The sequence below is a fragment of the Phyllostomus hastatus genome, unplaced genomic scaffold, assembly GCF_019186645.2.
Source record: "Phyllostomus hastatus isolate PE091 unplaced genomic scaffold, TTU_PhHast_1.1 phas_contig_495, whole genome shotgun sequence".
Lineage (NCBI taxonomy): Eukaryota > Metazoa > Chordata > Mammalia > Chiroptera > Phyllostomidae > Phyllostomus > Phyllostomus hastatus.
Window position 1 is genome coordinate 9,199,988 of NW_025333895.1, and position 27,688 is coordinate 9,227,675.

The 27,688-nt window shown below is 69.1% G+C and overlaps 1 protein-coding gene across 1 annotated transcript; it reads left to right on the top strand.

Moving 5' to 3' along the window:
- Positions 1-4,591: 4,591 nt before the first annotated feature.
- Positions 4,592-27,644, top strand: FAM163B (family with sequence similarity 163 member B). The gene is made up of 3 exons (XM_045846093.1): positions 4,592-4,729; positions 26,592-26,707; positions 27,243-27,644. Exons 2-3 carry the CDS (start codon positions 26,615-26,617, stop codon positions 27,642-27,644), a joined length of 495 nt encoding a protein of 164 aa, XP_045702049.1. The 5' UTR covers positions 4,592-4,729; positions 26,592-26,614.
- The last annotated feature ends 44 nt before the right edge of the window (positions 27,645-27,688 follow it).

A 27,688-nucleotide genomic window follows, 5' to 3' on the forward strand; every position in this document is an offset into this window, starting at 1 on the left:
CGTTTGACGAGCGAGGACGTGGGGGCACAGAGGAGGCCGGCAGCCCGCCCCAGGTCACACAGCCAGGGAGGGGCGGAGCTGGGGCTGGACCCCTGGACCCCGGAAGTCGTGTCCCCGGGGCCCCGCTCTGCGCCCTGTCTCCAGGGGCCGAGATCCCCGGGTGACCGTGGGATTCGGCCTGGTGTGAGTTAGGGCCCCCGAGGATGGGCACCTCACACCCTAAGCTGCTCGCTCCGCTCTGGGACAGCCGGCCCAGTTGGGGGGCGGACCACAGGTCAGGGACGAGACCCCGGCTCCCCGGCTGCCTGTCCCCTATCTTTATTTCCTTTTTTTGTTTGTTTTCAGCAGGACCGACGGAGGGCCCCACGGCAGCAGGGGACAAGCCGAGTGAACTCTGCAGCCAGGCGGGGCCGGCCTCGGGCAAGCCGCCCGCCCTCCATGGTCTCAGCCTCCGTGCTGAGCAGTGGGCACCACGGAAGGATGGGTCTCATCCGTGCCAGCGGCCCCGAGAGCGTGGCGGTGGCCAGCACACGAGAGATGCCAGCCGCTGAGAGTGGGGTCCTGGGGCCGGCGCCCCCCGCTTGTGGGGGGGGGGCCCGGGGAACCTCCCCACCTCTGAGCCCCCACAGTGCGGGGCGCGGGGATGAGTGGATGGATGGAGGGATGGATGGAGAGGCGGACGAACCCACCGCCCCGTTTGCTCTGCTGCGGGAGGTGGGCTGCCTGCGAGAGCAACAGCCAGGCCCCGCCTCCCCCGCCCCCGCCCCCGCCCTGGCAGGACGGGCCCCTAACGGACCCCCAGCCCCTCACCCAGCGCCGACCCCTCCTCCCCCCACCCCCACGAAGAGCCCTAAGAAGGGACCGTCACCCTCGGATCGCAGCCCTTTGAAATGCTGCCGTCAGTGAACACCGGCAGTCATCTCTGTGCCAGCTGACGGGCTGGCTTTTCCAACCAGGGCGAAGGAAGCAGCGCGGGGGCGCCCCGCACGCCCCCGCCCGCCCGCCCCTCGCACGCGCGTGCACGCGCTCTCCCTTGCACACTCGGATGCCTCGTTATTCCCCCGCTCACGTCCAGAAGACACGCAATCCAGGCCCCTCGGTCTGCGATGTGCGTGCACCGAGCCGGGCCGGCGTCACGGCGAGATCGCCACGTCACGGCACTGTTCGCCTCGCAGGGTGTTTTTTTTTCAGAGTTCATCCGCTCTCTGCGTGGGCTTGGCCCGGAGGGACCCCTCGGGGTCGGGCAGAGGCACCCCGGGGTCCAGTCGCCGCACTCCGGAGAGGAACAGTGCAGACGGCCACGGGCTAACGTATTAAGTGCCTGGAGGCACGGGCCGTTCCCGTAGCAGGTGCTGGCGGAATCTGCCCCGGCCACGTGGCCCGCGCTGTCTGGGGAGAGGGGGCTTGGAAGACACGTCTCCCGGGGCCCCGTGCTCCACGGGGCGGGCAGCTGCAGCAGAAGCCGGGGAAGTGGGCACCCGCTCCCAGCGGCCATCGGCTGCCCCTTCTGAAATCCCCTGGGTGCCCGAGACCGGGGTGGGCCCCCCGGGGCCAGCTCGGGTCTGCCGTAAGCGACGCATCTGCAGACGGGGAGCTCACCCCTCGGAGAGCCCCCCAGGAAGGCCGGGGGGGACTCTGGCCCTTGCCCTCGCACCCTGGCACCCGGGCCTCCTCTGCCTCCATGGGGCGAGACTCGGGTCGGAAACGGCGGCCGGGTGCAGAGCCTCCCTCCCGGGAACGCTGGCCACGCCCCCGCGTGACGGGGTGACTGCGTGTGGGGGCGGGGCCGAGACGAGAAGCTCAGGGTCCCCCGAGCACCTGGATTCTCCTCGAGTCCCTGCGTGGGAGTCGGGCGCGTGCAGAGCTCAGGAGAGAGACGCGGTCCCTCCCCGCAGGCTGCCCGCCCTGGTCCCCGAGAGACGCGAGGACACGGAGGCCCCACCTCGACGCGCCGGGCCGCCCCGACCGCCGCCGCCCTCGCCCGCGCCCTCGGGAACTGCTGCACGTGGTCCCGCGTGTCGGGGTTTTTCCGCCAGCCCGGCCATCTGTCGCGTGTGAGTCCCAGCCACGGCGCCGGGCGTGTGGAGGGCTGCTGGCGGCGGGCACGTGGCAGCCGCCGTGGCCCCGGCATAGGGGGTGCTGGGGGGCACGTTGCAGCGGAAGGCTGGCCGCGGGGAGGCGCCTCGCCCCCCCGCCCCCCGCCCCGGGGCCTGGTGCTGGCCGCCACCGAGACCTCGCGCGGCCCCCGCCCTTCCCTGCGAGCGCAGGAGAACGTGCTGTTCAGGGGCACCCGGGGGCGAGGGGCTGCTGTGGGGTCCAGAGCACCCCCTGGGCACCCCCTGTTTTTATTTGTGGCTAAAAATCAGGCCACGCTTCGGTCACTCGGAGAAGGAGTTCGGTGGTGACCACCGGGCACCGGGGCATCGTTGTTCTAACGAGATCCGTTCCGCACAGCCCCCCCTTGCTGGCTGCGTGGCCCAGGGTCCGTTGCCCCCCCCCGCCCGTGACCCTCTATGCGGGGAGGCTAAGAGAGGCGGCCACCTTCCGCGTGTCGGGGGGACACTCCGTGCTGGTTTCAAAGGAGCGGGCTCCCGTCGCAGCCCCCTCAGGCGCCGGGACCCCACGTCCCCGCAAAGAAGCCAGCACCTCCCGGGGCCGCCGCACCCGCCCAGGCCCGCACCTGCGAACCCCCGCCCGGCGCGTGAGTGCAGACCCGGGGACAGGTGCGGGGCTCCGAGCTGCGACTCTCCGGCAGCTCGTCCGCCAGGACCGAAGCAACCCCCACGTTTAAGAAGAAAAAGCCCTGTCACTCGGCCACGGCGGGGACGCTGCCCGGAGCGGCGTGGACGGCTGGGCTGCGGGCGTCTCTCACCCGGCTTTCGCTCCCCCCCGCCCCCCCCACCCCGTCTCCTTATATGGGATTTCTATTAACGTGCTGTCTTTCCTCTCGGGCTGGGGAGAGGGTGGCAAGTCTGGGAGGAGGGTGTCGGGAGCCAGTCGGGGCTGACGTGTCCCCCCCCCCCGCAGGCTGGGGCCCCGCAGCACCCGCCCCCCCCCCACCGGTCGCCGAGAGGACAGAGGGAGACCAGGGGGCCTGGCGCTGAGCATGTGCCCGGGACGCACGGCGCCCGCGGCGAGTGATGTTTATCGGGAGAGAGGCGCCTGGTGGGTGGGAGCAGGTGCTGCACCCGGTTAATTAGCGCGTCACGCGCAGCCCCGGCCCCCGAGGACACGGGGCGGGTGGCGTTCGATTGTCCCGCTCGGGGGGGGGGCAGAGAGGCTCCTGAGGGGGCGGGCCCCCACTCGGCGCACCCGGTCAGAGGAGAGAGGTGCTGCCCAGCCTGTCCGGGGGACACGCTCCGGGGTCGGAAGGGCCTGAGTGACCCGGGGGCCCAGCAGGGGCAGGCCGGGCCGCAGGCTGCACCCGGGGTCTGTGTTGGGCTGGTGAGCACCCAGCCGCCTGCCCTCGGCCCACCTGTCGGGAGGGAAGGGGCGCCCGGTCGGCCGGCCCTCAGGACTCTCAGCTTCAGGACGGGGCGACCTAGCAGTTTCCTGGCCCCGGGTCTGTCTGTTTTCCCGAGAGAACTCGAGGGTTCCTCAGGTGGACGCAGGGCCACGTGCAGGGTGCCAGGCTGGGTTCTTTACGTGTTCTGAGCCTTTCTCATTCCAGATCTTTCCCAGTCCAGGGTCCCCGTGGCTGCAGTCTCCTCCTAGGTGTCTGCGGGGCAGGGGTCCCCTCTCTGTGCCCAGGGTCACCCTTTCAGGTGACAGGGCTCCCCCTGGCACCCAGCCCAAATCCGCTTCCCTGGAACTTCTGGGAACTTCTGGGTCCCAGCCCTGGGCTTTGTGTCCCGCAGGAAGGTCTGCTGCCCTCCCCGTGGGTGTCCCGAGTGGTCCCACGCCAGCCCCTCCTCTGTGCGCTCAGTGGCGGCTCGCCAAGAGACGCGGGGTGGGGGGGGGCGCGAACGGGGAGCAGGGCCAGCTCGCCGCAGTGAGCCCCTGGGTGCCGGGCGCTGGCCGTCGCTGGCCGTGCTCAGGCCGGGCTGTGCTGTGGTCCGTCTGGAAGATGAGAACCAGAAACTTGCCCGGCGAGGGACTCGCCCCAAGGTCGCGCTGTGGGTAAGCAGCCTCAGCCTCGGCGTGACGCCAAATCCCAGCGCGGCGCAACGGGAGAAAGGGGAGCAGGCAAAGAGCAGCCGGAGCCCCGCGGGGCAGGGGCGGGCAGCGGCACCCCCAGGCCCGCGGGGCGTCGCGCAGCCTCGTCCCGAGCGGGCGACTCGTCAGCACCAGGGACAGCTCCGGGGCCGCTCCCCGCAGCCCCCGACGGCGGCGCGCGCGAGGCCGGTCGGCGCGCGCTCCCGGGCCGGCTCGGGCGCGCGCCTCCCCGCCAGCGCGCGCCCCGCGCCCGCCCGGGACTGAGCTAGAGCCGCGCGCGTGCCGCTCGCAGGGAGCCAGCCCGGGCGTCCGGAGCCGCGGCCACCGCCGGGGCTTGGCAGGAGTCTCCCGCCTGGGCACGCAGTCGTCGCCCGCGGGCCCCCGGGCCCTCGCCCGAGCCCGCCGCGCCGGCCCGGCCCCCCCAAGCAGGCGCCGCCACAGTGGCCTGGGCGTGAGCGGCCGTTACTAGCTGCGCGCTGCCCGCTGCCCGCTGCCCGGGACGGACGCCGAGGCGCCCCGTCACGTGCACCCAAGTCCTCGGCTGGCCGGGGCAGCACCGTGCCCATGGTTCAAGGTAAGGGCCCCGCGGGCGCGCGCGGCATGGGGGCAGAGGCTGCAGGCGCGGGCCGCCCCAAACCCCTGCCTGCCTCGTCTGGAGAGCCCACAGCGACCTGCTCCAGCCGCCTTGCTCAGGGGCTGCCTGGACCCGGGTCTCGTGTCCCACCTCTGGCCCCCGTCCAAGTGCGTCCCTGTCCAGGAACCTGTGGACAGCGACAGAGATGGGCAGCGAGGGTCTGAGGGAGAGGCTGGGGCACCCAGCAGGTGCCAAGGGACCCTTCACCTTTCTCGTGGCCTGGGTGTGAGGGAAACCGGGAGGGGGAGGCTCCCCGGGGAGCCGGCCCCGCCTGCTCTCTGCTGCCAGCACAGGAGACCTTGCCTCCTCGGGACCTGCCTTCCCGCCGCCAGGCACCCTGGGGGGATGGGGGGGGGGCTGGATCTGCCTAGTGGCCCATTCAGTCCTCCCAGTGTCCGCGAGGACGCGGGCATCGGCCCTACTGGGCAGGTGAGGAAACAGGTCCAGGCAAGTTTGGCCACCCGTCCAAGGTCACACGGCTCGTGAGTGGCAGAGCTGGCTTCCCCCCGCGTGTGGCTGCTTGAAACCTCAGCGTGCACGGCGGGGGGCCGGGGCACCGGACTGTCACTTGGCTCTCCCCGCCGGGCACGAAAGGACTCTCCAGACACCAGAGAGTCCGGGACACGTCGCCCCTCTGCCCCTGGCCCTGCCGTCTCAGCCCACGTCACGTCTTGCAGCCCCTCGGCCCGGCACCGCGTGGGCCGGGGGCCCTGCTGCCGCGCGCCTGGTGGCTGCAGGGCGAGACTGTCCGGGGGCAAGGTCACTGACCGTCCAGGAGGGTGACCACGGGGTGTCCCGGAGGCTGTGGCTCCCACATGGACTCCTCGGTGCTCCCCAGGAAGTCGGAGCGCAGGGACGCCAGAGGGGCCGCCCTGCCAGCCCCCTCACCCCCACCCCCAGCATTCCCCTCCACCCAGGCCAGGCGCCTGGGGGCTTCCAGGCACCACGGGAACCCCCAGCCCCCAGGAAGTTCGGACTCTCTAGGGGAGCCCGTGCACCCCTCTCCCTGTGCGCCCCTCTCCCCGTGGCATCAAGGGTGCAGCCCGGGAGCCTGGGGCTCTCCTCACCCTGGCAGGTACGCAGGCACCTTCTGGGCCCTCGCAGGGGTGGCCTGCTCCCCCTCCCCCCCGAGCACGGCTGCAGGCTCCCCAAGAGCTCAGGCGCTGGGACTTGTGGGCAACCCTGCTGCCTCCTGAGGCTGGGCCTGAGCAGAGTGGGGTCCCATTCATCCTTGCACTTGGCAGTGGTTTGCTGAGCCCCCGCGGCCGGGATGAAAAACTCAGACAGGGTGGCCCTGTGCCCTGGGCGCTGCTGAGCTCCTGTCCCCCCGTCCACGGAGTTTCCAGTGGGGCCGACTGGCCCGGGCTCACGGGGGCGCTTGGAGACGGCCTCCGGAAGGGCCTGGGGGTCTGGGAAGGACCCACAGGGTCTCCCGGCCTCGGTGGCCCTGAGGCCAGCGGGGACGGGTAGGTGGGGGGCTCTGGGAGCAGCCGCTGGCCTCCCTGGACCCGGTGGACATGTTGCTCAGAGCACTGCCCCCCCCAAGTGTCGCAGCCTCTCCGCTTTGTCTCTTCAGTGGGCGGGGGGGGGGGTGGCGTTGAGTCCCCAGACACACGTGGCTGAGGCCAGCACAGTCCTGGGACGCGAGCAAGGGCGCACGGGGAAGACGTGGGCTCGGATGCAGCCACCAAGACCCAGCCCGGCTCTCTCCACCTCTCCGGGCGACCGTGGACCGGTCCCCGGCCCCGTGACTGCCCCCAGTGGGCCGTCAGTCACAGCTCTGTGCACCCGAGCCCTGAACGGAGTGGGCGGAGCTGCAGCGCGGGGGCGTGCAGAGGGCTGTGAGGTCCGGGGCGTCCAGGCCCCCAGGCTTTCCCTCCCCGCTTCCCCCGCAAGTGACCGCCCGGTCTTGCACTTTGGGAGCCGCCTCTAAGTCACTGGTGCTGGTTCTGGGGGAGCCACCGGGCCCGGGCCCACTCCCGCTGAGAGGCCTGTGGGGTGGTGCCCCCCGGGGGAGCCTGCTCTGCAGAGACCCGGCGAGACCACGCACGGGGGGGAGGGGCCGGGGAGCGGGTGGAGCCGCGGGGGAGATTGATCGCATCTCAGGAGATACAGCTGAGTCGGCTCTCCGGCCCGAGGCAGGCGGGGGGGGTAGTGGCCCTGGCTCTGTCCCCGAGGTGGCCCCGGCCCTGGCACCCTCCCCGGAGCGGCCGGCATCCGTGTCAGCGAGAAGGCAGTTTGTGGGGGCGGGAGGGTGGGGGGAGTGGGTGTCGGGCTCCCCGGGGCACCGGCTCAGCCTCTGCAAGCACAAACAGGGGGTGCCTCTGCCCCCAGCCCCGCCAGCACGGGGTGGGGGGGCCGCGGAGAAGCCCGAGGGGCTGGGGGCCCAGCATCAGCTCCCTGTCGCCCCCTCTGAGGCCTCCCCGGGGGGCTTCCCGGCCTGGCTGGGCTGCGCCCCCTGGCCTGGGGCTTCCTCGCAGGGACTCTGCCCTCTGGGTCCGCCCCGCAGGCACTTGGCACGCGCCCAGCATCATGGCCAGCGCCTCTCCCTCCGCCGCGCGGCAGGGAGCCCCGGTGTGAGTGGGCTCCTCTCTGTGTGCGAAGAAGCCCTTTGTTCCCGCTGGGGTCCAGTCCCCTCCCCGCACGGGCGGGCGCCGACGCTGCAGGGGCTCCCGGGGGGCTGGCCAGCCTGTCCTGGGGGAGGGGGGGCTGCTCGGGAGCCCCGAACTCGGGCCGAGCTTGGGGTCCGAGCCGACACTGCTGCTTCCCAGCCCTGGGACCCCGGGCCTTCGGCTCCTGGGCTGTGCAAGGGGGACGGTGACCCCTGCCGCCCCAGGGACTCAGGAGTGTGGGGAGGTCACACCGGGCACCCCCTCGGAGGGCCAGGCGGGAACTCAGGCAGAGCAAGCCGGGAGGGGGCGCGCCAGACCTGGCCCCCAGAGCACGGCCCCCGGCTGCAGCGAGGAGGGCCACTTGGAGAGGCTGAGGTGGGGCCGAGAGGTCGGGGAGAGGCCGCGGCCACCCGATCAGAAGGGACACGCACCTCGGGGGCCTGGACCTGGGAGTAGGGAGTGGGCTGGGGCGACCGGACACCCAGTCGGGGGACGGGGCACGGCCCGGGGCTGACCGGACACCAGCTGCTTCTCGGACACGCCTCCCCAGGGAGCCCGGGCGGACGCCCACCCGGGCTGGACACTGGGGCCCCACCCCGCTGGCGTGCCAGCGGTGGGGACGCAGCCCCGGAGGGCGGGGGCCTCGGGGGGCGCTCTCTGCTCCAGCAGCAGCCTCGCGTCGGAAGTCTGACCGCACCGTGGCTGGTGTGACTGCCTGTCCCCGGGGCCTGCTTCCTGCCCCTCGGGGTTTCCACGGGAGGGGCCCTGGACCGCGTTCCCGGCACCCCCCCGGGGCTTGGCTTTCCCAGGCGGCAGAGGCAGGAGGCGTCGGGGCCTGAGGAGGTCCTGGGGGAGGCTGGCCACGGCCTGGGGCACGAGTCCCAGAGGAGGCCAGGCCCCCAGGGCTGTGGCCGCGGCTGCCACCTCCCCCGGCTGCTGGGGACAGCTCACTGCGTGGCTGTGTCGGTGAGAGCCCCACCTTCAGGTCTGTCCGGAGCCCCATCTGGGGTCCAGCTCTGTGTCCCTGCGGAGGTCACTGAGCCTCTCGGGCCCTCGGGGCCTTCACTCCTACAGTGACAGTAACAGCGTCCACCGGGGATGTGCCAGCTTCTGTCTCAGCCGCTGACCGGGGCCCTGGACACAGCCTCTCTCGCAGGTGCCCGCGGGGCCGGTGACCACGTGGCTGAGCCGCACGGCGGCCAGGGGGCGGCCACTGACCAGCAGGTGGTCCCGCACAGAGGGACCACCCCGCCTCTCGGTGCTTCCCCACCAGGGCCCCGGCTTCTGTCTGTGCGGCGGTGGCACAGGCGCCCCCCCCCCCGGGGACCACTCCGGGGCTGGCCTGCCTGGTGGCGGCCTGGCTCGGGGCCCCGGGTCCCCGGAGGGCGGTCCTCTCTGTTTTCGGTGTCACCGTTGTCTGCTGCGTGCGCTTTACACCGTGCCAGGGTGGGTCTGGGGCCGGGCTGCCCAGGTGTGAGCTGCTGCGGGCGGCCGTGTGGCGCCCCGGGGGTGGGGGTGGGGGGTGGGGGGGGAGGTGCTGCACACGCAGGTTGTCCCCAGGCCCCGGCCAGACCTCTGGCCTTGACGAGCTCCCGGCTGACCCCCGAGCCCGGCGGCCGGAGTCCCACGGCCCAGAAAGCAGGCCGGACGCCGAAACAGTCGGCCCGCCGGCTGCAGGCTCGCGTGGCTTTGTCCCTTCCCGCTGCTCACACTTCTAACCCCCACACGTGCGTGACGTTTTAATGTCCCGCGGGGTTCTTTAAGTAAAATAAGTGCGTGCTGGCTGTGGAGGAAAAGCCGAGCAGCCCAGCAGGTTTCCCGCCGGACCCGCCGCCCCCGCACCCCACCCCCCACCCCCGGCTCAGCACGAGCACCCAGCGGGCTCCTCCACTGCGGCGCTGTGTCACCTGCACCCACGCGAGTGAACAGGCGTGCGGGCCGGCCCCGTGTCACCTGCACCGTGTCGCTGGCAGAAGTCCGTTCAGCGGCCCGGTCCCCACGGGGAAGGCCGGGGTGGGGGAGAGGCGAGGGCCGTGTCTGGGGGGCTAGTGATGCGCAGGGCGGGCGTCCCGGCTCAGAGGGGACGGGCGGGAGCCAGGGCTGCGGGCGGGAGAGTGGGTGCCCGGTGCAGGCGCTCCCGGCCCCCAGGGCTGCAGACAGGTGCGGGGGGAGGCCCACGGCAGAGCCCGGCTGCCTGCTGGCCCTGCCTGGACTCGCCTTGCGCCGGACTGGGGGAGTGGTGGGGCGGCAGTTCCCCACCCCCCACGGGCGTGAGCTGGAGGGCTCTGCCCAGAGTGACGGTGCGCAGTGGAGACACGGCGCCGCAGGAGCCGACCGCCGAGAGCCCCGCCTGTTCATCCGGACGCCCCTCCATCCGGGTGTCGTCCCCTCGCGGTGTTGGGGGTGCCGCCCTGGCGTCCTCTCCCCCACCTTCTCCCCCTCTCCTTGGCTTCCACCTGACGCACCCAGGAACTTCCCTAAGACAAAACCAAGATGCTCGTTCTCCCGGTTCAAAGGCGAACGCCTGGTCTGGACACCTGTTCTGGGGGACGGGGGGGGCTCCCGCCCCACAGGCCACGACCCCGGGAGCCCAGCAGACCCGCCCACGGAGGGAAGGACCGGCACCCGCAGCCAGAACCCACACGCCCTCCCTGTCCGGACCCCCCACGCCCGACCCCTTGCAAACGGGCTGGGGAGGAGGGTGGTGAGAGCGGCCTGAGGTCTCGCCCGAAAAGCGGCAGCCTCCGGTCCGCGGCGTCGGCCGGCGCACGCCTGGGGTTTGCCCGCGTGGTTGAGCGCGGTTGGCGGGAGCTCTCCTGGTGCGGAGGCCCTGCGTGCACCCGCTCACAGAATTAAAAATAAAGCCGGCTTTAATTTTACCTCCGTGGAACTTCCCACGTGAGAGTTCCCTCTCATCGCTAAACAGATTCCCATTTCGAAAAAACCCGGAGCAGCGGCTCAGCGGCGCGGCCCTGAGCAATCGCGCTGCGGTCGATGTCACCCCCGCGGGGCTGCGTCTCGGTTTTCTCCGAGCGCCTTTTCCTTTCCGGGAGCAGCTGCGTCCGTGAACTTGAGACTTGAGGGCAGGGGAGGGCGAGCGGGCGGGAGGCACGGCAGGGGCAGGGGGCAGCAGGGGGCAGGTGGGCTGGGGGGCACCGGCTGCAGCGTCTTGGGGGCGTGAGGACCCCGCAGCTCGGCCCCACCCCAACGCGGTCGCCTCCCGGGGGGTGAGCGGAGGCGTGTGGCTCAACCGCTGTGCCCACGTCTCCTGGCCCCCACGCACAGGGTGGCCGTCCCCTCCTGCATGTCCTGCAGGGTGGCGGTGAGGACACGTCGTCCCCCACGGAGGACCCGGGCACCTGGCGGGAGCCTGACTCGGGGATCCTGGGCCGCTGGAGGGCGGTGTCCGGTGGAGGCACTGGAACCAGGCCCCCGGTGCCGCCCGGACAGCCCTGCACGGGGCCCCCACCCCCACCTCGTCACTGGCCTCTCTCCCTCGATTCATACAGGCGTTCTGGGACACTCCGAGGCCCTCCTCCCCGCGGTCGTCCCGCTCCCCTCTCCCTCTGCCTGGAAGACGCCCTTGGCAAGTGCCCCTCAGGGAGGAGTCCCCGACCGCGTCACCTCCCTGGGGGTCAGCCCCACGCCACGCTCTGGGCCCATCAGTGCCTGGCTGCGTGACCCGTCCCACTGGCCTCCCTCCGCCACCCGGCACAGCACCCACCACACACAGGCAGGGGCACCTGACAGGTGTGTGCGAAGTGTGTTCTTCGTGCCCTCCTGAGGGCCAGCCCGTCCCACCCAGGGCTGCAGTGGCCACTCCCTGCACGGGGACCCCTGCAGCCAGAGCCACAAACGGCGTCTCCCCTGCAGGGAGGGAGGGGCTCGGGGTGTTCCAGAAATGGGACGTCGCGGCGTGGCCATTGGCCAGGCGGAGGGCGGGAGCGGCAGGGTCTGCCCCGGGGAGCCCGGCGGTGTCGGCTGCAGGGGTGTCTCCGTCATTCCCGGCGGGTGGCTCCGGGGCTGGCGGGGCTCAGGGGTTCGCCTTGCCGTGTCCCCGTCAATGGGATGGCCGGTTCTGGGGAGGGCGTTTGCCCCCCAGGGGGGTCCCTTTCAACAGCTCGCACTCGAAAACGGCTGAGCCTAATTTTTAAAAGAACATTTTCTTGATTGTGCTGTTACAGTTGTCCCGTTTTCCCCCTTTGCCCCCACTCCCCCTCCCCCTCCTCCCCCCCACTGATAACCCTCCAGAGGATCTCCTTTACTGTGACTCTGTCCCTGTTCTAGTTGTTTGCTTAGTTCATTTTGGGTTTTGTTTTTTTATGTTCGGTTGCTGGTAGTTGTGAGTTTGATGTCTTTTTACTGCTCATATTTTTCATCTTCTTTTCCCTATATAATTTCCCTTTAACATTTCACATAATAAGGGCTTGGTGATGATGAACTCGTTTAACTTGACCTTGTCTGGGAAGCACTTTATCTGCCCTTCCATTCTAAATGAGAGCTTTGCTGGATAGAGCAATCTTGGACGGAGGTCCTTGCCTCTCATGACTTGGAATATTCCTTTCCAGCCCCTTCTTGCCTGCAAGGTCTCTTTTGAGAAGTCAGCCGGCAGGCACACCTGTTATGCAGTGAGGGGCGGAGCCTTAGGTACTCGCCAGGCGGGGGCAACCCCGTGGCCGCGAGGCTGCGCTGTGGCGGGGGAGGGTCCGAGAGGGAACAACACAGTTTGCTCAGCTCTCCGCCGGCTTTCAGTCCCCTTTCCCCCGGCTACACACAGTGGACTGGGCCCTTCCGGCGCTGATTCCCAGGTGGGTGGGCTTGTGTACATTCTGGGACCCCGTGGGTCTCTCCAACGAGCTCTCCTGTGAGGCTGGGGGTCTCTCCCGCTGCCGCAACCCCCACAGGTGTTTTCACTCAGAGGTTTGAGGCTTTATTTCCCCGCCGGAACCCTGGGCTGTGGTCCGTCTCCCTCCCCAGTTGTTCCTCCCGGCGAATGTGGGGCCACGAGTCCTCTCCGCCCGGCGGCTGGTCTCGGCCCCTCCTACCGTCTGGATGGATGTGTCTTCTGTAACTCCTTGGTTGTGGGACTTCCCTACAGCTTGATTTTCTGGCAGTTTTGGTTGTTTTTTTGTTTTTAAATTGGTTGTTGTCCTTCTGTTGGTTGTGCGAGGAGGCACCGTGTGTCTACCTAGGCCTCCATCTTGGCAGAAGTCTAATTTTTTAACAAACGAAAGTTGGGCCCTGGCTGGCGTAGCTCAGTGGATTGAGCACGGGCTGAGAACCAAAGCGTCACAGGTTCGATTCCCAGTCAGGGCACGTGCCTGGGTTGCAGGCCACGGACCCCAGCAACTGCACATTGGTGTTTCTCTCTCTCTCTCTCTTTCTCCCTCCCTTCCCTCTCTGAAAATAAATAAATAAAATCTTAAAAAAAAAAAAGGAAAGCTGGTGTAAAACAAACGGCTTTGGGTGGCAGCGTTGCTGAAGCTGGGGCCCCCAGAGACCGAAGGGCAGCTGAGTGGCCCCTGGAAGTTGGGGGTGTGGACGCTGGCCGGCCGCAGGGGGCTCCTCGCAGGAAGTGGAGGCGTGGGAAGAGGGTCCCAGCGAGTGGGCCGCCCGGGGGTGGGGGTTGGGCTCCATCACCTGTGTTAGACACGTCGGTGGACGAGGGACGAGGCCAGCCCAGGGTGGACAGTTGCCCTTTGAGGCCTCTGGGCCCAGGATGGGGTGTGCCCGGGCCGGTGGGGTTCTCCTCCTCGGGGTCCTCATGGCATGTCCTTGGGAGGGGGCTGGGGCGACCCCCAGGAGGACTAGAAAGCCCGACACTGGGCCAGGAGCTGGCCGTGGCGCTGCCCTCCTCCTGCCCTGCGGGGAGCGGGGGACCCAGCCGTCCGGCGGCTCGTCCTGAATGAACTGCGGTTCAGGAGGAAGCGGCTCCGTGACTGCTCGCTGAGCAGGGGGCCAGGCTGTTGCCGTTCCCATCCGAGGCCCCTCACAGGTCTCGGAGAGAGTCCTCGGGGGACTCCTAGATCCTCGGCGTCCATTGTTCAGATTTCTGCTTCTCGAAGACCCCCAAGTGCGGGGTGCTTAGATCCAGGGAGTCCACGGTCCCACCACCTTCGGTGGCCTGTCCTCCGCAGGGTCTGGGGGTCCTCTCCCACCCCCACCCCTTCCCCCAACCCCCACTACAGACCCACCCGGAGCCCCAGAGCAGAAGCTGGGCCTCTTTCAGACGAGCTGCCCCGATCTCAAAGGTGGGGCCTGGGGGCGGGGTTCTCTGGTGGGTGCCAGTCCCCTGTGGGGGCGTCTGAGGGTAAACGGGCGGGCAGAGGCTGCCGGGCGGCCAGCCGGTCTCCTTGGAACAACCAGGCTGCGTGGCTCACCCCTGCACCTGCTCCTCCTCTGCTCCTCACTCGCCGTACATAACACACATGTGCACAGACACATGCGCACACGGGCGTGCATACACCCACATATGCATGCGCACACACACACGCACACACACGCAGCTCAGGATGAGGGGAGGGGCCTGCCACCTGCACTCAGCAGGGCAGGGCCGGCCCCCCCTCCATCCGCTCTGGGCCGTCCACAGCCGGGGCGTCCAGTCTGTGCTGGGCAGCAGGGGTCCTGGGAACTGGACAGCTGACCAGCAGCCCGGCTTTCCCCTGCTTTGCCGACCTGTGGCTCCCTGGGTGGCCCCCAGTGCCCACCTGTGAGTGAGGGCGAGGACCCTGCCGGCCTGACTCCCGGGCCACCCCCTCAGGGAGACGCTGTTCCGGAAACTCCGAGCACGCCAGAGCGCTGCTGGCTAGGAGCACACCGGCCTTGTTCCGAGCAGCCGTGGAAACCAGTCCTGGGGGCAATGGGGGGCGCAGCCGGCAGCTCCTGCCCCTCCCTGCGCCCCCCCCTTCCGCCCTGCTCTGTCCGGCAGCCAGGCCCTCGGCTCCTGGCGTGAATCGTCTGAGCGCCCCAGTCAGCTGGGCGAGGGAGAGCACAGCTCCTTCCCTCAGCACAGGCAGCGTTCAGCTGTAGCCATGGAAACCACCGTTACCTTGTGAACAGCTAAATTGTATGTATATTTTCCCCCGAAGATTTTATTTATTTATTTATTTATTTATTTTAGAGAGAGGGGAAGGAACGAGAAGGAGGAGAGAAACGTCAATGTGTGCTTGCCTCTCATCCACCCCGCCCCCCCAATGGGGACCTAGCCTGCAACCCAGGCCTGTGCCCTGACTGGGAATGGAACCGGTGACCCTTCGGTTCTCAGGCCGGTGCTCAATCCACTGAGCCGCACCAGCCGGGACTCTCTGTTTCATTTTAAAATCATTTCCATTGCTGTCTTCAAACTCATTTATCTTTCCGCCTGCCACATCTAATTTGATGCGAATTCTATCCCATGCATTTCATCTTAGACATTGTAGCTTTTTTGCCTCTGGAAATTCGGTTTGGTTCTTTTCAACATCCTCTGCGTTGCTCCCGATTCTTCCTCCAGGGCTGTTGAACATGCGGGCCACAGTTGTGACTGTTTTAATGCCCTTGTCTCCTGGGTCTGTCGTGTGCGCCACTCCTGGGTTCGCTCAGATCGGTTAAGCGTTCTCTCCGTTCAGGAGCTCGTTCCGGCTCGCCTGTGTGCCAGGGGGCGTTCCGCTGGGCGCCAGACGGCGTGTACGGCACCTGCTGGGCGCTGGGCCCCTGCCCGTGCGTGGGAGCTCCGGGTGCGGCTGCCTGGCAGACTCTCCTGCAGCGGCTTTCCCTCGGACCTCGGGTAGACGCGATGCGCATTGAGCTAGGAAGCGTTTCAGGCAGGAAGGGGCGCCAAGCTGCAGCAGGCGGGGAGGCGGGGCCCCGGGCTCCATGAGGGCTGTCCAGGTGCAGATGGACCCGCTGCGCAGCCCTCCGCTCCCGCCCCCGGGGCCCGCCTTGCTCTGCCTGCCTCTGGGCCTTTGCACGTGCTGGGCCTTTGCACGTGCTTTGGTGGGGCTGCTCTTTCCCACCGTCCCCTCTCGTCACTCGGGTTTCAAGGCCCAGGTCGCTGTCTCAGGGCTGCCTCTGCTGGCTGCCGCCCCCCCACCCCGACCCCAAGCACCCTGTCGGCTCCCCCACGAGGCCGGAAACCGCCAAGGTGGAAACTGGGACGCGGTAGGGGCTCCGTGAATATCCGCTGTCGAACTGCCAATCCATGATGGACGCGCAGTGCGCATGCCCAGTGCGCAGTGCGGGCAGTGAATGCCGCTGGCTCCCAGGAGAGGGCGCTGTGTCCGGCGGCCGGGGCCAGGAGAGGCTTGCTCAGGGAGCACGCCGGCTGGTGGCAGGAGATTCCAGTAAGCAGAGCGGGAAGCGGGGGCCGAGGTCCGTGACATGTCACCGGCAGAGGCCCGGAGGCGGAACGAGGTCCAGTTTGGTCGGAAGGCCCGGGAGCAGCCCCCTTTAGGCAGACCCACCGGAGGAGCGTTGCAGGGCAGTGACCACGAGGCTGGCGTCAGGGACTCGCGCGGAGGGCCCTGGGCCCCAGACGTGTGGGACCCGGACCGGGGCGTGCTGGGAGCTGTGCCCCGGGGCGGTGCTTGCGAGGGGTGCTGGGAAGGGCCAGCCCTGCACGGCAGCCGGGCCTTGAGTCACCCGGGACGGCTGTGCTCCCGTCCCCAGAGGTTCCGTGCGCTCCTCTCGGCTGGGCCGGAGCCCACGCCGGCTTTGCCGCACGCCGTTGGCGGTTCGGCGAGCCTGGGCTGGGATCCGCGGCGGTGGTGGCAGTGGCGGCGCTCGCATTGGTGCTGGCCGGCCACAGCCTGGACGCCCCCCTCCCGGTGCCTCCGTTTCTGGCGCTGGTGCCGAGAGTCCCGCGAGGGCCGATGAACCTCTGGCCGCACCGCCCTCAGCTCTGCGTGGGGGTGTCGCGTGCCTCTCATGACCGAGGCCGCGGCGGCCCCCCCGCGGGTCCTGGCCCAGCCAGCCTCCCGAGCACCTCCCCAGTCCCGAACCCGGGCCGGGGGCCGCGCCCCCGCGCGGCGGAGGAGGGTGTTGCAAAGAACAGCTTCAGGCCAGGCAGCAGAAAGGTCTTCGAAGACCCAGCTCTCTGTACACCCTTGTTTTCAGGGGGAGAGAAAGCCGGCGCTCTGTGAAGCGGAGCCGAGGGCACGGGTGCAGGAGGTGGGGACCCCGGGGGCAGACCCCCTCCTCCCGCCTGCCCACGGCCAGAGCCTGTTCAGGGCGAGCGAGCCACGTGAGTCCCAGCTCAGCTCCATCGGCCCCTATTCGGGGCCCCTTCGGGCGCCCGGCGCTGCACTGACCCCTGGTGGCGGGAGGCCCGCAGAACACGGCACCCCGGAGTCCTGCCTTCATGGGGCTTGCAGTCCCGCCACCCGCGGGGTCCTGGAAGCAAATGGGGGGCAGGGAAACAGAAGACAAGATGGCGGCTTTGGGGTGGCACACCCGCGTCTGGCCCCCCTCCCCACGCCGGCCCGGCTCCCTCGTCCGTGGTCGAGGAATTCCGCCAGGGGGTGCTGAGCCCTGGCCGGCACAGACGGGGCGCTCGGCACAGGGCCACGTGCTTACTGCTACTACGAGGCCCCGGGGCGCCCTCGGGGCGTCTCAGGGAGGCGGTGACCTGTCCAGACTTCGGCTCAGGGTCCCAGAGGTGGGGGGAGGGGGGGCAGGGTGAAAAGCCCTGGCCCTGGGGCGGGCAGGCAGGCAGTGACACGGGCTCCGGCCCGCAGGGTCCCTGCGTTGTGGCTGCGACGGACACGTTCACACGACTGCCGAGTCCTGTGGGGAAAGAGGGACGGCGCGGCCGCCCCCTGAGTGGGAGAGAGGCCCCGACCCCCATCTGAGTGGGAGAGAGCGCCCGACCCCTGCCTGGACGCGGGCCTTTACTGCTTTTCTGGGCACATTACACGGAGGATGGTCCTCATTTATGACGCACAGGTTCGCTGTAGGTGGTTGCCTTTCGCAGATAACAAGGGAAAGAATGTTGCGAATGACGTCCAAGGGAAGAATGATGCAGATGCAGGGGGAGCCGTGGTCGGACTGGGTACACTCCATGCCTGGGAGGTGTAGCCGGGACTGCAGGAAGTTACTTTGCAGTAAACATGAGCTGCCTCGGTCCAGGGTGAGGGCGTTTCAGCGAAAGCAAGTCTCACAGCGGCCTAGGGACAGTGCAGGCCCGACTCCCCACGGGGGAACCGGCCCTCGGGTGTGGGTCGCCTGCTTGTTTCGGACCACTTGGGGGGTGGTCAGGTGGGGGGGCTGGGCTGCCGGGGACCCCAGGCCTGACACTGGGAGCTCAGGATCCGCAAATGTGGTGCCTCGCCCTCCTCCCACCCGCTTCTCGCCCTCCTCCCACCCCCTTCTCTCTACCCCCTCCCCTCCCCCTCCCCCTTCCCCCACTACCTTGGGGTCCATGGAGGCAGGTCAGGGGCACCAGCTGTTGTCCAGGCCTCACTCTGCGGCAGACGCCTAGGGTCCCCCTGGACAAGGCCCCTTCTCTGGTGGGTGGAGGGCGGGTGCCGCTGCCTGCCCCCCCGAGGAACCGGAGAGCAGTGGGGTCCCGGCAAGGCACTGCCCTCAGCGGGGGTGTGGTGGGCAGAGCTTCCGGAAGCCCGGGAAATGAACGGCAGAACGAAGGCATGGCCCCTGCGTGCTCTCTGGACCCCCAGATCCGAGGGGCAGGTCCTCTCGGCGTCCAGGCCCCGGAGCCGGCCAGCCCAGGGCCCTGGCGCTCTTCCCGCGGGCCAGCCCCAGCCTTGCAGCCCCCAGGCACCCCCCGGCCGGCCCCCAGGCACCCCCCCCGGCCGGCCCACGCTCTCCGGGCTGAGCCGGGCTGGGCTGCGGAGAAGCCTGGGGGCTGACACCCCGGACGCTGTTGGGACCTGCCTCTTAGCGCCCCCCCGGGCCCCCCTCCTGCCCCCCCACCCCCGGCTCTGGATAATGTCGAGAGCGGCGCAGCCGAGCACGTCCCGTCTGTTTACTGCCGAGCGCGGGAACCTGGGAGCCCGCGGAGCGTGAAATGAGGAACAAATGTGGGGCAGGTCTAGACAGGAACTGCGTGCGCGGCCGCGGCTCCCGGGCAGCAGGGGCGCGCGGCCCGGGCAGGTGTGTCCGTGCAGGAAGGGGCACTGGCCCTCTGCACACGCCTGGTGGGGCCCCGGCACCGAGGCGGCGGGGCCGGCCTGCCGGAGAGGCAGCGACCCTGGCTCACCAGTGTCGGCGACAGCCAGCCCTCTGCCCATCCCTCCCCCGGCCTCGGTTTCCCCACCCGGAAACGAATGTCCCCGCCACCACTTCCTCGGAAGGGCTGCCCGTTAAGGAAGCAGACCTCAGGGACCCACCGAGGCCCGGGCATCTGCGTGTCACCGGGCACCCGGTGTGTGTGCCGGGGCCGGCACGGGCGGAGGTTGCTGGGCCAGCCGAGCCAGAGGCCCCGCCGGGCGCGGTGAGCAGGGCTCGGCTTCTCCCTGGCATCCCCGGTGGGCGGGGCCTTCGCTGAGTGTTGCTGTACCGCCGCGCCGAGGGGGAAGCGGGGGGGGGTATTGGGTTGCAGAGACCCCTCCTGGAGGCCTTCAGGGCAGGGAGGGGTGCACAGAACACGGGGGGGGCAGGAGAGCCTGGACGTACAGGCGGGACACAGGTCCAGACGGCGGCCCTGCGGGGTCCTCTGCCGGGGCGGGGGGCGCTCCGCGGGGAGGCAGGTGGAGAGCCGGCGTCTGGCCCTGCTGCCGGGGGCTTCCCGCCGCCGCCCCCTCTGGTCCTCAGGCTGCAGCAGACAGCTGGCTCCGCCCGCTGCGGAGACCCCGGGCTATCGGGAGGGGCCTGCTACCCCCCAGGCCCTTTCCCAGACTCGGGCTGGGGGTGGGGTGCACGGAGGGGCCGTCTCACACCACATCCCTGTGAAATCCTGGGTGGGGCCAGGGAAGCAGAGCAATTTATAAGGTGTTAAAGCTGCCTGTGGTCCCAAGGGACCCGTTAGCAGTGCGGTGAGGTGCCTGCCAAAGCCGGGCGGGCGGGCAGCCTCTGGCGGACTGTCACCCGGGCTGCCCGCACCTCCCTGCCCCCAGCCTTGGCCTCCCCCCGCAGCCCCTCCTGCTGATCCCAGCCCGGCCAGACGGGCAGCCATCCTTCAGGACAGCTCAGGCGCCACCTCCTCCAGGAAGCCCCCTGCAGTCTTCCAGTGTAAGACCGCCCTCTCCAGCTCTGAGTCGCCAAGCCCTCCGCTGGGCCTTGGCGCCCGGCGTCACTGGGGGACCCTGGCTTCCCTTTAAGCTCCCGGGCCAGCGTGCGGCCCCTCCCTCCTCGGCCCACCCCGGGGTGCCGTCTCCACTCGTGGCTCAGGTTAGTGGCGGTTAGCAGATGGGGCTGGCTGAAGACACCAACCCGGTTCCCCCGTGTCCCGAGCTGGCAGGGATGGGCTGTCCCGACCCGGCCACACTCCCGTTCCAGGTGAGGAAACCGAGGCCCAGGGAGAGGCCTCGGACCCGGAGGCACCAGTGAGCGTGGGGAGGGCAGGACGTGCCCCCGCCCGCCCGTCAGTCCTCTCTGGCTGGACGCGGGCCCTTCAGGGCTGTCACCGCAGTGTCCAGCAGGGCAGGGTCCCCGTGCATGGGAAGGGGGTCTGAGGGGCCCGCATGGGCGTTGGGGTCTGGGTGCCAGGGACAGTGACCGCTGGCCACGGTCCGTCCACCACCTCGCTGTGTGAAGTCACGAGGAAGCCGCCCCCCACCCCCATCGCCTGCACCACCCCCGCCTTCCCTCGCCCCCAGTTGGAGCTGCCGGACGTGGCACAGGGGCTTCCAGATCCTGCGACGTGTCCTGAGGTAGTGCCGGAAGTCTTCCTGGAGGAGGGGGTGCGCTCTGGGCCCCGAGGGCAGGCAGGGTAGGCCGTGGTGAGGCAGAGGGCAGGGCATCCGGAAGTGGGGTGCGGCAAGGGCAGAGGGGTGGCGGGTGGGGCCCAGGGAGGCCGAGCTGCTCTCGGGGTGCTGTTTGGAGTTAACGCGGGACCGCCGTCGGGCTGGGTACAGGCCTGGTGCCTGCGGCGAGTGACTGCCCCCCCCGCCCCCCCCTCCCGTGTGTGTGTGTGTCTGCAGAGCGAGGCTGAGACGCTCCAGCCGGACGCCCTGCGTGTCCGAGCCGGGAGCTGGCCGTGGCCACCGACAGCGCTGGGCACCCTCCCTGTCACGCTACCAGGCTGCCTGCCGCTGGAGACCCCCTCCTCGGGCCTGGGGGGTGGGCGGGGGGGAGGCCATGCAACCAGCGAGGCAGCTGCCCGGCGCCCTCGGGGACCTGACCCAGGGCCGGTGTCCCCCCTGTCAGGAGCACACACACCTGCCCCTGCAGGGCCCCGAGACCTGCTCTCCCCGACACAGATGAGGGGGGCGCTGGGGGGGGGTGCAGAGAAGCCCCGTTCCTACAGCCCCCGGGGTTCGGCTGGGGTGTCGGGCAGGCGTGGCGCCCCAGCGGGCGCAGATGTGAATCCTGTGTGACCTCTGACCCCCCCCCCCCCGCCGAGCTCAGGGAGGCCCCTTGTCCGTGAGGAGGGGGAGCTGCCGTTCTCGTGGGGCACACAGAGCAGTAGAAACGCGCTCCAGGGGGCCGCAGAGCCGCTCTGCAGACGTGGGCCGGAGACGGGACCCCGTGGGTCAGGGCCGCAGACAGCCGGCTCCCCCAGGGCGCCTGCGTCCCGCCTCTCCCCGTCCTGGCCCGGATCCTCCGGCCTGAGCGCCCGGGTCCGCACCCACAGTCCAGTGGCCAGCAGGGCCTGGCCGGTGTCCAGGTCCCACAGCCATGCCCCAGCCCAGGGTGCATGTCCACTCCAACCTCAGGAAGCTGTGGCCAGATGGGCGGCCACCAGACGCATGGCGCAGGGACAGGACACACGGGGCGGGCTGGCCTGTCACCCGGGAACCCGTCGGCTGCACAAGCTGAGACATCGGCAGGGGCCTGGGGCTCCGCGGTCAGGGGGCCCTCCCTGCCCCACAACGGGATGGCCACAGCAGACCCGGCCCGGACGCCGACCCTGCGACCCCGTGACTTCCTGGGGGTGGGGTCAGGGTGCATCCCCCTCCTCTCCCGCCTCAGTTTGCTCATTGTCAGAAGAGGGGCCCCCACCCCTTGGGGTCGGCGTGGGGTCTCAGAGAGCGGACCCGGCTGACAAGTGTTAGGAGGGTGGGGACGCGGAGCCCCTCGGGGCCTGGGGGGCCCTGGACTCCCTGTGGCTGGCAGCGGGCCACCTCGTGGCAGGGACGGGGACCACCTGTGGGAAGGAGGCACAGGGACCGGCCGCCCCCAGTCTGATGAGGTGCCGGGTTCAGCGGGGCCCCTGGGTGTGGCCCTGCCCTTCTCTGAGCCTCGGTCTGCCCACCTGCCTGTTCCCACGGCCGCCCTGCCTGGCTCTGTCTCCCACAGCTGCCCTGACAACTGGGGAGGGGCGCCTGGGGGTCATCCTGCCGCCTGCCCCCTGGCCACTCCGGACGGAGGAAGGCCGAGGTGCCCCTGAGCCCCGCAGGACGGGCAGGTGTGGGGGCCGGCGCCCAGCCCCCTGCCAGCAGCTGCCGGCCCAGCTTTGCCTTACCTCAGCGCGGAGCGTGAAATGCATCTGGACAGCAGGCCTGGCCCCCACCCAGCGTCCCCCCACCCCTGCTGGCCGCCTCCTCTGCACCCCCGCTCCCTGGAGCCGCCAGAGCCGGCCTGCACCCCCGGGCGGGCCGGCGGGCCAGCTGGCCTCAGCCGCCCCGGGGGCCGAGGCAGGTCAGAGCGGCCCGGCCGGGCGCCCAGGAACGCGGGGGTCCCGGGCCCCCGCCCCGACGGTCTGTGTGGCCTGGACTGTGTCCGCCTGACGCCGGCCCTGCCGGGCAGGCTGTCTGCATCGGCCTGTCCGCACCTCTGTCTGTCTGAGCCCGGAGCTGTCTGTGCGTCTGCGCCTCCCTGTCCGGTCGCCTGGGGTCTGTCTGGGTCTGTCTGGGTGTCTGTCTGTCTGTCGGAGGTCTGGGCCCCCCACCCAGCTTCGCCTCTGATGCACAGCATTGCCTGGGCGACAGCTTCCCCGTCTGTCCGAGTCTGCGTGTCCCTACGTCTGTCTGCACACCGGGGACCCATCATCCTGCTGGCGAGTCTCCCCCCAGGCCTGAAGGCTCAGCCGGGACGCCGCCTCCACCGAGGCCCCTCAGGCCTCCCCTGCACCCCCCTGCCCCCGACCAGCCAGACCGGGAGCCTCAGCGAAAACCCCGAGAGTGTCAGTCACTCTCACACACATTCCTGGACGAGGAGACGTCAGCCCGGATTCCAGCGCGCCTTTGGCAGGGCTTATCGAACTTTCAGGGAGGGACGTGCTCGCCGCGGAGCTCTCCCCGCGCCGCGCAGGCCTGCGCCGGGAGCAGTGGGAGGCCCGTGGCTGCCCACTGCGGGGGGCCCCTCCTCGCGATGCCGCCGACGGGGGAAGGAGCCGGCGGGGGAAGGAGCCGGCGGGCTCTGTCATGGCCCTGCGGGGTCCCGGGGACATCCGAGCGTCAGGGAGATGGGGTCACTCTGGGGACAGACCCCCCCGGGGAGGCAAGGGGGAAGGAAATCTGCATCTGCCTCAATTTTTAGAAAGAGGCAGCGGGAGGACCGACCCACGACCAAGTGCAATCACCATCCTCCGCGCCACGCAGGGAGGGGCTGCGGTGGACCTAAGACCTCTCTGGGTGCACCTGGTGTTGTGCTCCTGACTCTGGAGCGAATGTTTTCTACACCTAAAAATCACATGCAAACCTGTTTTTAAAAAGAGAACACTAACCAGCCCTGGCTGGGGCGGCTCAGTGGATCGAGCGCTGGCCTGCAAACTGGTGGGTTGCTGGTTCAATTCCCAGTCAGGGCACACGCCTGGGTTTCAGGCCAGGTCCCCAGTAGGGGGCGCACGAGAGGCAACCACACATTGATGTTTCTCTCTCCCTCCCCCTCTGCCTAAAAATAAATAAATAAAATCTTTTAAAAAATAACATTAATTGGAATAAAAGAACGGAAGTCTCAGGTTAGCGGGGGAACATACTACGAATTATTTCAAGTGACTCTGAAGCAGCTTGTTACGCTCCGTCCCCACGGGGACAAGAACAACAGCCTCCAAAGACGCACGTGGATGATATCAGTGCGTTCAGCAGACTCGTGGGTCCGAGCGCTGGTGGTGCTGTTTCTGACTATCACATGTAACAGCAAACACCGGTGACAAAAGGGTGTTACCGGGGGAGACTGTCACGGCACCGGCGACCCAGGCGTCAAAGCCTCACCAGGAAAACCCCACACCCTGTCGTCTGAGGCGGAAACACCAGCGCGACACATTTTGGTTTTGTCTTCCTAAAAAATAAAAAGTAAAAATTCCCCCGCTCTGGTCCCTGGAAACGCCCAGAAGGAACACACACCCTGGGGCAGGGGGCGCCCCCCAGGGCCCCGACCCGGGTGCTCTGCAGACACCCCCAGTCTGGCAGACCCAGGGGTCACGGAGAGGCGACAGGGGACGGCGCCCAGGTCCGGGGCGGAAGGAGCCGGGGCGTCCTGGGCCTGCCAGCGGGGTGCCCTCAAGGGTTGGTGGGGGGCGCCAAAGCCACACAGCGGCCAACGCGGAGGGGCCTCCAACCGCACAGTGCCCGCGGGACCAGCCGGACGGCCCGAAGACCAGCGATGACCCGGAACCCACACCTCCCACTGGAGGTCGGGGGGGTCACGCGATGCTGCCAAACACCCTCAGACCTCAGGGGGCTCCCACGTGCGCTGGCCGTGGGGTGGGGAGAAGCGGGCGCGCGGACTGCACTGTAGGGCGACCGCCTCGGCGGGAGGGGGCGTGCTCGGGAGGAGGCCGGAGCGGAGCGAGCGGACGCGGAGGACACAGCAGCCTTTGAGAAGCCACCGCTCGCCGCCGCCGCCGCCCCCCAGGACGCAGTGGCTCCGGCGAGGGTCCCCGGGGACCGCGGGAAGCTTTAGGTGGGAGGGCAGCGTCGCCACGGAACAACGGTGCTGGCGGCGGCTGCACCCACGCGGCCCAGTCTCAACAGCACCCCCGGGGGCGGCAGTCCGCGGCCCCGAGGGGGACGGGGGCGGGAGCCAGCGCAGAGGACGGAACAGCAGAACAGCCGCGTGTTCAGGGCCACGCGAGGGAACCCGGCCTGCCCTGGCCCACGGAGGATTCTCCCGGAGCCACGACCCACTTTCTTCCCCCCGAGCGGCGGCGCCACGCGGGGCGGAGCAGGCAGGGGCGGAGCGCGGAGGGGAGGGGGCTGGGCTGGAGTCGGAGCAGCGACCGCAGCTGATCCTGGAGCCCCGGAGCGGAGCGGGCCCGCCAGCTGTGAAGAGTCACTTTGGAGATGACTGCGGAAAGCTGAGCCCAGACGGGGTTGGGGGGTTTCTTTGTGTGTGTGTGTTCGGGGGCGTCCCCGTCTGTCACGTTGCGCACTCACGTGTTTATGAGTCAGCCCCACCCCCGCCCCACCCCCCGCCGAGAAGATCCAGGGCCCGGGCTGAGGCCGGCCGCGCGGAAGGCCGCAGCGTCTGGTTAGTGAGAGGGGCTCGCTCGCCACCTGGGACCCTCGCGAGCCCAGCGTCAGCCCTGGTGCCTTCGAGCGACGGTGAGAACGTCGGCACCGCGCACGCACCCGCCCAGCCAGGAGGCTGTTATCCCGCGAGCTGGTTTACGGCCCCTGGCTGGGCGGACCGACCTCCGCACAACCAGAGCACAGCCGGGGGCAGCTCATTCCTTCTCTCCCCTTGTTTGCGGGGCATTGTCCGCGATAAAGAGTGCACGGAAGCCCTGGCTGCTGTGGCTCAGCGGATTGAGCGCGGACCAAACGGTCGCAGGTCGATTCCGAGTCAGGGCACGTGCCTGGGCTGCAGGCCAGGTCCCCAGTAGGGGGTGCAAGAGGCAACCACACACTGATGTTTCTCTCCCTCTCTCCCTCCCTTCCCCCCACTTCTTAAAAAAAAAAAGTTCCCAAAAAGCATGTCCCTGGGCCTAGGAATCCCACCTCTAAGAACTTATCCTGGAAAAGTATTTGAAGTAGGTTCTGTAATTCAAGTGCCTCCGATTACTTAGCTACAGAAAAGCCACTTTTTAAAACACGGGTGCTTACAAGGCTTTGTCTTTAATCTAGAGAGTGTCAACATCAGAAAGGAATCGGTCTAGTTTGGAAAGATGAGAAAGCTCTGAGGTTGGCCACACATCCAAGCGAGTCCGCCCCACACCACCGTGCCACGCACCGAAAACCGGCAACGCCCTGGCCGGCGCGTCTCAGCGGGCTGGTTGGGCGTCATCCCGAAAGGCCAAGGGTCGCGGGTTCGAGTCCCAGTCAGGGCACAGGCCTGGGCTGCAGGTTTGGTTCCCAGCCAGAAGGCGTGTGAGAGGCAACCAATCAGTTTCTCTCCCTTTCTCCCTCCCTTCCCTCTCTCTGAAAATGAATCAATAAAATCGTAAAAACAAAAGAAAACGAAACACCTGGTTCAGCCCTGGCAGGTGTGGCTCAGTGGATTGTGCACGAGCCCGAGAACCAAAGGGTCACGAGTTTAATTCCCAGTCAGGGCACGTGCCTGGGCGGCAGGCCAGATCCCCAGTAGAGGGCGCACAAGGGGCAACCCCACACGAGTGTTTCTCCCTCTCTTCCTGTCTCTCTAAATAAGTAAATAAAATCTTTTAAAATAAAATAAAGTAAAATGAAAATAAATAAGATGTTTTAAACAGTAGTTAAGATGGCAGGTTTTATGTTTCGCGTGTTTTCCCGCCCGGGAGACTGCACAGAAGAGGGGTCTGTTCCGGTACCCAGTGGGGTGGGGTGGCAGGTCCTGCTGCCGAGGGAAACTCAGCGCTGTGGCAACGTGAGGACGGTCTCGCCGGGAGAAGGAGCGGGTTGCAAGGCCCTGCTCTCGGCTGGGCGGCCTTCGGGTGGCCCTGAGAATGCGTGAGCTCGCCCAGCCAGGCCGGAGGGGCGCCATCCTCGACCCGGCACCGCCCCACGCACCCACGTCCCTGCTCACGGAGTTCCCCCCCCCGTACCCCCCCCCAAGCCAGGGTGGCGCGTGCTCAGCGAGCCCGGCCTCGGGTGTGGGCCGGACCCCCCCTGCCCCCCGAGTGCACTCCCCCGGGTGTCCGGCTCCCCTCCCAGGTGGGCCGTGAACCCCGCCATGGGGGCCGGGCTGCTCTGCCAGGGGGAGCGACCCTGTGCGTGTGTGGGGTGTGTGTGTTGCAGGCTGTTGATGGAGAAGGGGGCGGATGACAGCCGGGACGGTGGTCATCACCGGGGGCATCTTGGCGACTGTGATTCTGCTCTGCATCATCGCTGTTCTGTGCTACTGCCGGCTGCAGGTACCCCGGGGGGCTGGGGGTGGGGAGCCCCCCCAGAGGCCGGGGCCCAGGCGGGGGCACCGCAGGCCTGGAAGCAGGTGTAACGCAGACAGACAGCCTTGGCCCGACTCCCCCCGCGGGGCTCGGCGACCACGCTGCCCGGGGCTTCCCCAGGGCCGGGGCTCAGAGAGGGTCAGGGCCTTAGCCAAGGGCGCACAGCCTCTGGGCCCTGCTCCCCCTTCCCCACCCGCACTCCGGGGCAGCCCGAGGGAGGGGAGGCCATGAGCAGGTTGAGGCGGCACAGCAGGTGCCCAGGAACCACGCTGGGGCCAGGCTGCCCGGCCCCCCCCGTGCCTCAGTTTCCCCATCTGCACAGTGCCCGCCTCCGGTTGCCATGCAGACGCAACGAGTGAACCCCTCGTTGCAGGGTGTGTGGCGGGGCACCCACCTGAGCGAGCTCCCCCCCGGGGGGGTGGCCGGCTGCAGGGACGGGGCGCCGTGGGGGTGGTGGGGGGAGTGAGCGGGTCTGCAGCCCTCCCCCCCCCCCCCCCCGCAGTACTACTGCTGCAAGAAGGAGGAGCCCGAGGAGGACGAGGAGGAGCCTGACTTCGACCCGCACGCCGGCCTGCCCCCGCTGCACTGCAACCGCAACCTGGTGCTGACCAACGGGCCGGCGCTGCGCCCGGCCGCCGCCGCCGCCTTCGGCCAGCGGTCCCCGCAGGCCCGCGCCCTCTGCCGCAGCTGCTCCCACTGCGAGCCGCCCACCTTCTTCCTGCAGGAGCCCGCGGACGAGGGCGTGCCCAACGGCGGGGAGCGCGTGGCCTACCGGACCCTCAGCCAGGAGGACGTGGCGCTGCCGGCCGGGACCTTCGGGGGCCTGCAGGCGCTCAACCCCCACCGCCTCTCCGCCATGCGGGAGGCCTTCTCGCGGAGCCGCAGCATCAGCACCGACGTCTGAGCCCCCCGCCCTCCGCCCCCGCCTCGCCCACCCCCCGCAGGACC

Bases quoted from the DNA above. Each gene is read 5' to 3' on its own strand.
- FAM163B (XM_045846093.1), top strand. From the start codon at position 26,615: ATGACAGCCGGGACGGTGGTCATCACCGGGGGCATCTTGGCGACTGTG. The intron at 26,708-27,242 runs GTACCCCGGGGG...CCCCCCCCGCAG, and splicing joins TGTGCTACTGCCGGCTGCAG to TACTACTGCTGCAAGAAGGA.